This window comes from Phalacrocorax aristotelis, chromosome Z (assembly GCF_949628215.1).
Source record: "Phalacrocorax aristotelis chromosome Z, bGulAri2.1, whole genome shotgun sequence".
NCBI classification, from domain to species: domain Eukaryota; kingdom Metazoa; phylum Chordata; class Aves; order Suliformes; family Phalacrocoracidae; genus Phalacrocorax; species Phalacrocorax aristotelis.
Window position 1 is genome coordinate 46,498,840 of NC_134311.1, and position 13,837 is coordinate 46,512,676.

At 40.8% G+C, this 13,837-nt stretch overlaps 1 protein-coding gene across 12 annotated transcripts in view; it reads left to right on the forward strand.

Annotated features, from left to right (window-relative positions):
* The window catches only part of BNC2 (basonuclin zinc finger protein 2), a 333,471-nt gene that overhangs the window by 298,524 nt on the left and 21,110 nt on the right, over positions 1 to 13,837 (forward strand). For all 12 annotated transcript variants that reach the window (XR_012658054.1, XM_075079226.1, XM_075079227.1 and 9 more), the window contains one exon: positions 1,898 to 3,861. Coding sequence is in view for 11 of the 12 variants with exons in the window: in XM_075079226.1 (XP_074935327.1) it covers positions 1,898 to 3,861 (1,964 nt within the window). In the remaining variant the exon portion in view is untranslated. The remainder of the gene's footprint in view (positions 1 to 1,897; positions 3,862 to 13,837) is intronic.

Consider the following 13,837-nt stretch of genomic DNA (forward strand, 5'->3'; position numbering starts at 1 on the left):
AGACACGTAGAACTGGGAGGGCATAGAAATTACAGGTGTCCACAGTGCTTAAAGGTGTTCAAAGGTGGGGACATTTCCTGACTAATGCTGCAAACCAGGATGAGCATCTGCATCATAGTGTTTCCTTCATCACTGTGTAAATACATGTGGAACATTTTCTGCTCAGAGATGGTTTATGGGGCTTTCCATCTGGGTCAGCTGGGTAAAATTTTCCTTCATTAATTTCTGTTGAGTGTTTCATAGTCTTGTAGGGTTTGATTGTGAATGGTCATGTGTGGAGCCTTTCTCAAGGTTTTACGGTTGCATCTGAGGCACTGAAACATACATGGCATTGACCTTCATCATTAACTCTGTATCCAGAGAGGTGACACAGATCAGAACTGAAATAATAAAACCAGCTGTAATCAAATAAATACATGCTTTACTATTTCAGGCAAGTTGCATTTTCCAGTATTCTAGAAAATGTGAGGGGAGAGATGAATCAGTCCTCTGAAGACTGAAAATAATAAAATAAATAAATAAATGAGACCTGAAAAAACCAAGAAATGTACTTGTATGCTTCATAATCAAACAAGAGCTAATGGTTTTTGCAATAGTATGTAGTCCAAAGTGTTCAGATAAGGGTTTGAAGCTGAGATGCAAGATTTAAAAAGATCAGAGACAGTGTGGTGGAGCATCGTGCAAGGCTTTCAAACTGTTTAATGCATACAGAAGCATTGGAATAATTCTGATCTGATGGCCTACAACAGTGCTTGTTGGTTACAGTTACCGTGCTGATGTTATGTCCAGCATTTGCCCAAAAGAAAAGATGCCAATAAAATGCTGTACTCGTTATATAAGTATTTTAATATGGTTTTATCAATACATGCTGGAATGGATTGCCTGACATTACATTGCAGAATTTTTAAGTCCTACCTTCAGGCAAATCTCATGCTTACTAGCAAAAATGAAAGTGTGAAATGCTTTTTAATGTATATTTAACAACAGATAGTCTAGTGATTACTGATGTGTATTCTCTCTGGATTTTTCCCTTGCTATCAGAAGGCAATGTTAAGAGACAACATTTTTACACATTTATGCTATCTACATCCATCAGATGCTTACTTTTTACATATTTTTAGCTGTCATTTATAACAAGGCTGCAAAAAAGTCATCTCTTCAGTCTAAACCATACCAAGATTGCAAGCTTACAATCAATTGCCAGTAATAGCCCAGTTCTGCTTAAAACCAGTGCCCTAATTTCTACCTTTTGATGCAAGTTTATAATGAATATGTTTCTCAGTGTTGCTGTCATGGGGAAAAAAAAGGAAAAAAGAAAAAAAAAAGGAGTAAGGTACAAGTGTTATGTGCTACTTTTAAGATTTTTTGCCTTGCATCAAAATTTCTTATGAGATGGCCCGTAAGCTACTTCAGTCTTATGTCTGCTTATATTAAAGAAGCAAATCTGTCAAATGCATTTTTTTTTAGCTCTTTCTTATAGTGTCACCATTTAATACAGATTAAGGTACAGTTTTCTGTATTTTACAATGGATTGCACAGCAACAGTTCATGTTTTACGCTAATGTACGTTAAACAGTAGGATTGTACGTAGATCACTGTTGTTAAAAGGGAAGTATTGAAAGCATTTTAGATCACAGAGCCCTGTAGTCTACATTTTGTTTGGTCTGACATTATTAAACTCAGTTTCTCTGACTGTGACTCTAATTATTGTATTTGCATGGCTGGAAAGTTTGCATTTTTTGGTTGAGTTCTATTAATGCTGTTTGCATGTTATTTTTTGAGCTTGGTGTTTCATGTTCAGACAGCAGAGCACCTTCTTTTGAATTCAGTAATTATGCAGAATCAATAAGTTTTTTCTTTGTGTTTGTCTTTGTTGTTTCTTTGATATGGCCTCTAGGATGCTGCAGGCAAGGTGCTGGACCGCTGGGCCATCATGTCCAGGGAAGAAGAGATCATTACCCTTCAGCAGTTCCTGAGATTTGGAGAAACCAAATCCATTGTGGAGCTGATGGCAATTCAAGAAAAAGAAGGGCAGGCTGTGGCTGTGCCATCTTCAAAGACAGATTCAGATATAAGGACTTTTATTGAAAGCAATAATCGCACCAGGAGCCCAAGTCTCCTTGCTCACCTGGAGAACAGCAACCCTTCCAGCATTCATCATTTTGAAAACATCCCAAATAGCCTTGCATTCTTGCTTCCATTCCAGTACATAAATCCAGTCTCTGCTCCACTTCTGGGGCTGCCTCCAAATGGCCTCCTGCTGGAACAGCCAGCAATGAGGCTCCGTGAACCAAGCCTTACAACCCAAAATGAATATAATGAGAGCAGTGAATCTGAAGTTTCCCCTACGCCTTTTAAGAACGAGCAAACGTCCAGCAGGAATGCTTTGACCAGCATCACAAATGTGGAGCCCAAAACTGAGCCAGCCTGTGTCTCTCCTGTTCAGACGCCTACGCCTGTCAACGATTTATCAAAAACAGAACACACTAAAAGCTCGTTCCGCATTCACAGAATGAGGAGAATGGGGTCAGCCTCTAGGAAAGGAAGAGTGTTTTGCAATGCGTGTGGCAAAACTTTCTATGATAAAGGTACTCTTAAAATCCACTACAATGCCGTTCACCTGAAAATCAAGCACCGGTGCACTATTGAGGGCTGCAACATGGTCTTCAGCTCTCTCAGAAGCCGCAATCGCCACAGTGCTAACCCTAATCCCCGCCTCCACATGCCTATGCTAAGGAATAACCGCGACAAAGATCTAATTCGAGCTACATCAGGTGCCGCTACTCCGGTCATAGCAAGTACAAAATCCAGTCTAACTTTAACAAGCCCTGGGCGTCCACCGATGGCGTTTACCACTCCCCCTTTAGATCCTGTACTACAGAACCCTCTTCCCAGTCAGCTGGTGTTCCCAGCTTTAAAGACTGTCCAACCTGTTCCTCCTTTTTACAGAAATTTACTTACTCCTGGAGAGATGGTGAGTCCTCCAACCTCACTCCCTACTAGTCCAATAATACCAGCAGTGAGTAGCATGGAGCAGCATCCCCCTCCTCCTTCAGAGACATCAGTACCTTCAGTGCTGATGCCCACCCCAGAGCCTAATGCTGACCTTGCCCCCAAGAAGAAGCCAAGGAAGTCGAGCATGCCAGTTAAAATTGAAAAGGAAGTTATCGATACTGCTGATGAGTTTGATGATGAAGATGAAGAGGTGAATGACAGCAGCACGATGGTGAATGACATTGGTCATGACAACCACTGCCATTCTCAGGAGGAAATGAGCCCAGGTCTGTCTGTGAAAGACTTTTCCAAGAGTGACAGAAGCAGATGCATTTCCAGACCAGACATAAGAAGGGCAGACAGCATGACATCAGAAGATCAGGAGCATGAGAGAGACTATGAAAATGAGTCAGAGTCATCAGAGCCCAAATTGTGTGAGGAATCCATGGAAGGTGATGATCACCTCCATGAACCTGGTGAAAAGTCTATGATGCACAGTGACAGACCAGATGAAAATCACGACTCTTCCAACCAAGATGTCATTAAGGTGAAGGAAGAGTATACAGACCCTACATATGATATGTTCTACATGAGCCAATACGGACTGTACAATGGAGGCAGTGCCAGTATGGCTGCCCTTCATGAAAGTTTTGCTTCTACATTTAACTACAGTAGCCCTCAGAAGTTCTCCCCAGAAGGTGAAATGTGCTCTAGCCCAGACCCCAAGATCTGCTATGTGTGCAAGAAAAGTTTCAAGAGTTCCTATAGTGTGAAGCTTCACTACAGAAATGTTCATTTAAAAGAGATGCATGTCTGCACAGTGGCTGGCTGTAATGCTGCGTTCCCATCACGGAGAAGCAGAGACAGGTCAGTAAATATTAATTGATCTTCTACATTATTAAATGTATTGAATTATGTAAGAATAGGCAGATTAAGATACATGAAGAAATAGAGAGATGCACAGTAATGACAAGTGACAATCGTGTTCCCATGACATTGAGAGAGTTTTATCACTTTAAGGTTTTCATTGTTGCTTGGCATTCTGAACAGTATATATTGTGCCTTCCTCTTAAGTGACTGGCTATATAATAAATGTCATTATTCTTTTCTGTGTGTCTGCAAACATGTGTATTGCACTTCTGTTTATAAGCTACAGCTTTTATTACATTTGTTTTATTCTCCCTGCAACTTTTAAAACAAGAAAAGTTTCTATTAAATATATAGTAAGTTATATACAATACAAATATCTCTATATATGCATATCAAACCACAGGACTAGGAAGGAGGGGAAGGAGTGGATGGACAGTTGGATGAATAGACAGAGGGTGAGAATGGAAGGACTGGAATAAAAGAATGATTTCTATCGCCATAGGATCATATAAAAGCAATCAGGAAGCATTAGAAGACTATTCTTTCTATTCTTCAATTTTTAAAACTAGCTTCTATGTTGTAGCAAGAACAAGTAAATATTAAGAAAATAGTTGTCTCTTTCTTTAGTAGAACTTACACACCTCTCTATCCACAATGGTCATTTAGTCTATTTTATCTTCGTTTCTGCATGTGAGCAGCTCCCTTCCCCACTGATGGGATTTATGCACACTCAGAGAGGAGAGGCTAGACCCCTACATATTTTTAAGATCAACCAGGGTATGTTCTGCTGGCCCTTCAGATGACATCATGCTCTAGCTATGTTGCATCAATACTGAAACAGTTGGGCTTAAACATAAGCAGCTGGTCCTTAAACTCTTAGGTTTGGGGCTTTTTTATACACTATTCTTTTTGATTCCTGGACATAACATAATATAAATGGAATTTGTCAAGGCGGTAGGGTATCACATCTATTCCATACTTGTGGAAAAAAGCTTTTGCATGTGATGATGATCATATTGTCACATACCAAAAGCTCTCTGGTTCATGGATTGACGGTGAGATTGGGTTGTCACTTTTCCTTGACTTGTTTTTCATATTTGTTCATTATGTTGTAAAAATTCAGCAGGCAGAGGAAGAAAATTAAACCTAGCTAAACATTTCACACACAGCTCCTCTTTTTTTTTTTTTTTTTTTTTCATTCATTGAAATCATCATAGAATCATTAAGGTTGGAAAAGAACTCTAGGATCATCAAGTCCAACCATCAACCCAACACTACCATATCTCCTAAACCATGCCCTGAAGTGCCATGTCTACACATCTTTACCTCCAGGGATGGTGACTCCATCACCTCTCTGGACAGCCTGTGCCAATGCCTGATCACTCTTGCAGTAAATAAATTTTGCCTAATATCCAATCTAAACCTCCCCTGATGCAGTTTGAAGCCATTTCCTCTTGTTCTATTGCTAGTGACCTGGGAGAAGAGACCAACACCCACTTCACTACAACCTCCTTTGAGGTAGTTGTAGAGAGTGATAAGGTCTCCCCTCAGCCTCTTCTCCAGGCTAAGCAACCCCAGTTCCATCAACCTCTCCTCGTAAGACTTGCTCTCTAGACCCTTCATCAGCTTTGTTGCCCTTTTTTGGACACGCCCCAGCGACTCAATGTCCTTCTTGTAGTGAGGGGCCCAAAACTAAACACAGTATTCAAGGTGTGGCCTCACCAGTGTCAAGTACAGGGGCACGATCACTTCGCTGCTCCTGCTGGCCACACTATTCCTGATACAAGCCAGGATGCTGTTGGCCGTCTTGGCCATCCTGGCACACTGTTGGCTCATGTTGTCATGCTGTCAGCCAGCACCCCCAGGTCCTTTTCTGACAGGCAGTTTTCCAACCACTCTTTCCGAAGCCTGTAGAGTTACATGGGGGTTTTGTGACCAAAGTACAGAACCCAGAACTAAGCCTTGTTAAACCTCATACAGCTGGCCTCAGCCCATCGATCCAGCCTGTCCAGGTCCTTCTTCAGAGCCTTCCTACACTTCAGCAGATCAACACTCCCACCCAACTTGCTGTCTTCTGCAAATTTACTAAGTGTGCACTCGATCCCCTTATCCAGATCATTGATAAGATATTAAACAAGACTGGCCCCAACGCTGAGCCCTGGGGAACCCCACTTGTGACCAGCTGCCAACTGGATTTAGCTCCGTTCGCCACAACTCTCTGGACTTGGCCATCCAGCCACTTTTTTACTCAGTGAAGAGTACACCCGTCCAAGCCATGAGCTGCCAGCTTCTCTAGGAGAATGCTGTGGGAGACAGTGTCAAAGGCTTTACTAAAATCCAGGTAGATAACACCCACAGCCTTTACGTCATCCACTAGGCGGGTCACCTGGTCATAAAAGGAGATCAGGTTGGTCAGGCGGGACCTGCCTTTCATGAAGCCATACTGACTGGACCTCATCCCCTGGTTGTCCTGCACACATGTTGTGATTTAGCTGGCAACTCAGCCTCACACAGCCACTCGCTCACTCCCCCACCGGTGGGATGGGGGAGGGAATCAGAAGGATAAAGCTTATGGGTTGAGATAAGAACAGTTTAATGATTAAAATGAATCAATAATAGCAACAATAGTAATGTAATGAAAAGCAAAATAATGAGAGAGGCAAAACTAGGGGCAGTGCTGTGGGGAAGGGGGAAGGAACAACCAAAACAAACCACACGTGACGCAGCCACTCACCACCTGCTGACCCTGATGCCACCAGCCCTGGAACCACAACTGCCTGCCCACCCCCCCCCACAACTGCCCCTGTTAATGTACTGGTCATGGCATCACATGTTATGGAATGAACATGCCATTGGCTAGTAGAGGTCAGCTGTCTTGGCTGTGGCCCCACCCCTCCCAGCCTCTTGCCCATGTGGCAGAGCATGGGAAGCTGGAAAGGTCCATGACTACTGCAGGCACTACAGTGAAGAGAATTAACCCTTTCCCAGACAAAACCAGCACAACATGCTTGGTGAGCCTACTCAAGATGAACTGCTCCATAACCTTCCCCGGTACAGAGGTCAAGCTGATAGGCCTGTAGTTCCCTGGATCCTCCTTCCGGCCTTCTTGTAGGTGGGTGTCACGCTGGCAAGCCTTCTGTCATCTGGGACCTTCCCTGTTTACCAGGACTGCTGGTAAATGAGCAAGAGTGGCTTGGTGAGCACCTCTGCCAGCTCCCTCGGTACTCTCAGGTGAATCCCATCCAGCCCCATAGACTTGTGAATGTCCATGTGGCTCAGCAGGTCATAAATTGCTTCCTCCTGGATTATGGGGGGTTTATTCTGTGATATGTCCCTGCCTTCCAGCGCAGGGGGCTGAATACCCTAAGGATAACTGGTTTGACTGTTAAAGACTTATGCAAAGAAGGCATTTAGTACCTCAGCCTTTTCCTCATCCTCAGTTGCAATGTTCCCCTCTGCGACCAATAGAGGATGGAGATTCTCTTTGGTTCTCTTTTTGTTGTTGCTATAGTTGTAAAAACATTTTTTGTTATCCCTTACAGGAGTGGCCAGGTTGAGTTCTAGTTGGGCTTTTGCTTGCCTAATTTTCTCCCTGCAAGACCTAACGAGGGCTCTGTATTCTTCTTGTGTTACCTGCCCCTTCTTCCAAAAGCTGTAGACTCTCCTTTTTTTTCCTGAGTGTCAGCAGAAGCTCCCTGTTCAACCAGGCCGGTCATCTTCCCCACCGGTTTGTCTTGTGGCACTTGGGCACTTGTGGCACTTGCCTGCTGCTGCGCCTTCAAGACTTCCTTCTTGAAGAAAGCCCAGCTTTCCTGGACCACTTTGCCCTTCAGGACTTCGTCCCAAGTGACTCACTCTCCCAACCAGTGCCCTGAACAGGCCAAAGTCTGCGCTCCCGAAGTCCATGGTAGTGGTTCTGCTGACCCCTCTTCTTACTTCACCAAGAACCAAGAACTCAGTCATATCATGGTCACTAAGCCCAAGACAACCTCTGAAGTGGTTTGAAAGTGAATATATCATGTCATATAAAATGAAAGCAAGTTAGTGTTGAGGATACTGAGGAGCCAAAATTCTCCATTTTGATGGAGAGTCCATTCCCCAAATATATCTTCTGTTACCGTTTATGGAATCCACTAAACAGAAAAATAGGAACACATATAAGAATACAAGTTCAAAACAGGTAAGAAGGACAAAAAAAGTACGATGGGACAACTGGATATGAAGCAGGTAAAAGTAAATTAAGACTCCCTTCTTGGGGTATCCTGATAACTTTTATGAGACTTGAGTTTGACAAGGGAAGCATGTGAGTTAGTGGCATAACCTATGCTGAGTTAAGATGTGTGCAGCCTGTGTTGCAGGCTGTGTATTTAAAGATAAAATTATTATTTACATACAATTTTGAGTTTTGTAAGGCACAAGACCATCTTTTTATACCATTCCACTAGTAACACTCAGAATATTTTTTAGTTACGTGTTGCGCTTGGGACAAAAGAAATTCTTAGCATATTGTGTCCTTTAATTGCAAAGTTTTAATAGCGGTTATACACTTTAAAAATTCAAAGGTATGATATAGTTTGTGTACCCATTCAGACTTGATATTTTTGTAAGTTCGTTAGCACAGCTGGTTTGCAACAGTTGTCTGGAAATGCCTTGAAAGAACCAAGTAATACTCGCATGGTTATTGATAATTCTTTCAGGTACTTGAGCGAGAAATATCTTCAAAATTTCTGTGGGCTATCCATTCTTATTCAGAAGTGCAATGTCTAAGGATGTGCAGAAATGGAAGTATACATACAGCATATAAAACAAAGTGGATTAAAGACTTAAGTAAACGTTTTAAATGTTGTTTTCTAATACTTCCTCAAAAAAGAATGGTTTTAAAAATAAATTTAGGAAGTAGAAGTTAAGTTAATATAGTATCTTTTTTTTTCTCAGATTGTTTAATTGCCCTAAAGAATTTTCCATTCACTTTGTTTTTGGTTTCTGCTGATATTTCTTTTGAATATATATGTTTATTTCAGAGGCGGTCATTACCTAACTACATAATTTCTAGCTCTTCAGATTATGGAGAGCACCTCAAAGATAACTGGATAACTAATAGCATTGCAAAGTAAGAACTTCTTCCAGCCGCTTAAATCAATTTCACTTAAAAGCTCAGAAGCATTTTGCTATTAATTGCTGTACAAGAAATAAGAACTAGCTGTCTATAGAAAAAGCACTCAGTAATAATTCCTGGATAGTATTTGTCATGTATTGGTGTTCCATTTTGGACACATTATAAAAAGCCTGTGTGATTTGCTTGTGTTGTGAGTCACATAATCTTTGACTAGCTTGAGAAGCTTAGAATTACTTTGCTTTGAAAATTAAAATTAAATAACTTTTTCAGTACTATCTTCTTAATGATTTTAGAGTTCTAGCTCTCTAGCTCTCCCATAGCTCCTAGAGTCCAGTGAAGTTCTTATATCTATTTTTAGTCATTTTATTAATCATATTACTTGTATTAATAATATTATTAATCCTGTTATAACTAGTTAGAGATAAGAAAATGCAAACTCACATGGAGATAAATAGCATTGGCTGATCCTTTTTGTTTCTTTTAGAGGCTTCTGATATGACTTGACCATTTCCAATGCAATTCTAGTTAATCAAAGGTTTGACTATATTCCCCCTGTCCTGTACATACACAAAACTCCAAACTGTTGACAGTGGGTGTAGCTGTGTAAAATGGGCTTTGCAAGGGTGGGGTTGTGATACAAAGTGCTGGTTAAGGACGGCAGCAGATCATGTCGTGAGCAAACGCAGTGCTCTTCTGACTGAAGGAGGGTTTTTGTCCATGTCACAGCTGCAACCCTCTGTTGTGAAATGCATCCTGTAGCAATTCGTGTTAACTGTTGACTAAATCCAGCTTCCCATGTCATTTGTGCCAAGGTCAGCTCCTGTATAAATATCCTTCTGCCAGAAAAGCTGGAATATCTTCTGAGATCGTTGACTAAACAGTGCTATTCCTTGTAAATTAGGGTCAAGATAACCAGAAGATTCAGGTGTTTTTTCAACACTGGGCAGAGGAAAGCAAAGCAGAGTCCCTTACTGTCAGTGACCCAGTAATTCTGTTTCGCTTCTAAAAATTAGACAGTATTGCTTTTGAATTGTCAAGCTTCACTGAGCGTAGATTTTTTAAAAAGGGCCTTTTTTCATCATCTTCTGAGCTACAAGTAACATCACTCATCAAATCAACCTTATACATACCTATATCTTTGATCTTTTCCCCAAAGAGAGAAGCCTTTCTGTCTTTCTTTTCCTGGAAGACTACACTTATGAAAATCACTTTTTCTCCATTCTTTGCCAGCCACTCCCTGTATTAGCAGTTCATCCGTTTCTGTTTCTGTATTTAATTCAGATGTCCTTTCTTCTAAAGCCAAGATGTTCAGGTTACATCTTGTTACAAGAAGGGAACGGAGAGTAAATAGGAAAAGAAACCATATTGAAAATTATGTCAGAAGCAATGTCATAAGCCTCCTTTTGAACAGAAAGACATCGTTTCCAAATAATATTTTAGATAGAAAAGAGAGAGAAGGGAAGAAGATAAGTTCCTGTGAGAACTGTGTACCTGAATGGAAAGAATTGTCCTTTAAAGTGAATTCTCTCTGGACTCAGAGGAGGTCTGTCCTGTGAGTGAGGAGAAAAGGCCTGTGGGCCCAGTGGTTATATTCCCCTGGGACCTGCTTCCTGGCCTCATCTGTGAGTCCTGCCACAGCAGATACTGACTTTGCCTTATGAAGAGATAGGTGTAGTTGGTCCTTGAAACAAGCACTGAGGTACAGCTGCTCAGGGAAAGATCCCGAACAGTGGATAAGACATGCAGATGGGAGGAGGGAATAGTTATTTCCTGTCCAAAGAATACAGTAATGCTAAAGTTTCATCTAAGAGTTTGTGTTGGAGAGCACATGCAGAGGTGAAGGTCTGACAGGTATAGCTTAGAGCAGCTGGCTTCATTTTTGGATCTCATCTTTAAGAGCCAAGAATTCTGTTGTCGAAAAACTGATGAAACAGGAGGCGGGTAGACCTTCTGCCTTTGGTAGGTCTTGTTGAAAAGCTACTGTCAGAACTTAAGGAGAAATACAGCCATCTTCTCTGTCAGCCTTAGTGCATGCTAAATCCCTGTTTCGCCTCAGTACTGGCACTATTAAAATCTGTGTTTCTTACACTAGGACACAGCATTAGTAAGAGTACGTTACCATGTTTTCCTTTCTCTCAATATGCAAAATAAGTTAATTCTCAGTGTACCTGTTCAGAGGAACAAAGCAATAACTTTTCACTTTGTCTTTCTGCTATTAAAGCAGTACTATGAATTGTTCAGGTTTGTCTTTAAACTTTCTTATTAAGTGAGCATGTGTGTATGTGTGTGTGTCCCACAAGGTAGGAAAGGTGACTTAGCCCCATGAATAAATTTAAAAACAAAATAATATCAGCTCAGGGTGACTTATAAATAAATATGAGGCAACTATTGGTGCCAAGTCTGATCATGCCACTAGATTGCTAGTTAAATCAGTCCAGATTTAAACACGTAAACTCCTTGATTTGTATGGAGCAAGATATCTGTAGGTGGTTTATTAAAACCTGCTGATGTCTCCGGAACTAAATTTGTGCAGATATAGGCCTCTGGGTAGCTGTACTGAAAAAGCAGAGACATACTTTTTGCCTGGTTACCTGACTTCCAGCCCTGTACAGGTGTGCTTCAATAAATTAACATCAGTTACCTACGATGAGCCACTGCATACATTATCAAGGGAGGTGAAGATGTGAAAAAGCTGCTACTTGCCTCTTGTTATCACCTCCTTGACAAAACAGCACCCATTTATTCATCATCCTATGATGCTTGGAATCTTCTACAGATAACTTCTTACAGCATTATTTTCTATAAATGCACTCAATTCTAGGAACAGATAGCTCCAACAAATATGATATTTCACACCAGTCCATGATAACTATTACTGTATTTCCCCTAATATAATTAGCTGTCACAGCTTGAATTTCCTCCAATACAAGTAAGGAAATCAGGTTTTAAGAAATTAAGTGTCTGATGAACCATTTGTTAAGAGGCAAAGGGGCTATTTTATGTATTTTTAAAATACAAACATATTTACACCTACACTACTGTTTCTTGACATGATGCAGTTCATTAAGAGACTAGCTGCATATCCAATATGATTGTATGAATTACATTTTCTCTTGCAGAGTCACTAACATGTATGTCATTGCTAATGTTCACGTAACTCTTCCTTACTGAAAAGAACCTGGATCATAAAGAAACATTTTGTGCCACCCCTGACACAGAGCTAACCTCTTCCATGAGTAGTCATGTTGAGCACAGTCTGCCTGTGCTGCATACTCACCAATGTGAACAAGTGACACAGAATTAAAACTAGAATGCATAGAACTAATTTCTCCATAAGATTTTTTTTTTATTTAAAAGAAAATAAATTGAAACAAGCTCTAAAGAGGCTACTTATGTGAGTAAAGATTGCAGGATCTACTGTGGCTTGGAGGGAGGTATTTTCCAACTACACGTATCCATTTGTTTTGGGTTTGAGTTGGAGGTAGTGATTTGTTGTTTTTTAAAACAATCTGCTGCCTTTATTTTCTTGTTCTCTTTGGATACACAAAATGGTATCACTTTGAGAGTGAGAGTACAGTTTCTTGTGCAGTGCAAGAAGTCTCATTGTTGTGTGAACTTGCAAGATATGTCAAGGACTTTTTAGTGACCTGAAAAGCTTATTTAAATAAATGGCTACACCAAGATTAAGAAAGGTAGTAAGTGTAAGTAAAGCATTGAAAATACTAGCCAAAAGCAAAACATGCATTAGGCAATATTTTCCCCTGGTATGTGTTGTGACAAATAGTGTAAATGTTTAATTAGGTTTGTCCAAGTTTCCTGTGCAGGTTCTGTGTGTTTTATGTTCAGTGAAAGAGATTATTTGGAAAGGCATGACTGGGAGAATGAATGCTTATTCGTAATACCCTGGTTGCCCCTAGATTCCCAGGAAATAACTGGAAGAACCAAAACTTTTCTCCAGACAGTGGGAGAAAACAAAACATCTACCTACATCAGTTCCTGCAGAGAAAGGCTCTAGCTGTTCTTTTAAACTTAACAGCATAAGACTAAGATTTCTGCTACAGTGGAGGAAGCTGTACTTTACAGATACAAGATAGCACCAGGACCCTACTTCCAAAAGCCTGGATGTGTGAAAATGGAATAAGATAGTGCAACCTGAGAGATGTAGTACTCTGAGGTGGAAGATTCTAGGGAGAAATAATAAAAGGGGGAGGGAGACACATCTGTGGCAGGAATAACTGTGTGTTTACTGCCCTTTGGAGTTACAGCTGTCAATGCTGGAGAGACATGCTAAGTGAGCAGGTAAATGCCATCATACATATATACATTACACATTCATTTGTCAGCTGTGCTTGTCTGTCTGAAAAGAGGAACTGCCACCTGAAGAGGCAAACTTTACATCAGATCTCGTGGCCTAACCAAGGATTACTTGTACATCGGACCATTTTATTCTCCTCTTAATGATGATGATGCTCCTCCCCTTAGATTTGAGCCATGTCTTTCATAAGAACATGAACTGAGTGACTGTGCTGGGGCTTATCTGACTGAATTAGAGTTAAGTTTACCTGAAAGTAAGAAAACTGCTGAGGCAAGTCCTAGAAATTACCTAGAAAAAATAACCCAGAAGGGGAAAAGATTAACCAGGTGTAGACGACTCCAAATATCTACGACACTGTTTTGGAGGATAGTGCGCCAGTCCTGTCATTATATGTAGACAGAGGTAGACATTGTCCACAGTTGGACCCATCCCAAAGACACAATCATTCCTAGGGTTTGTGAGGTCATGGGGTATTTTTTGAAGTAGAATTAAGTAGCGGGCAATCAGTATAGTAAAACAAAGCTCATTTGGGTTTCTGTTCC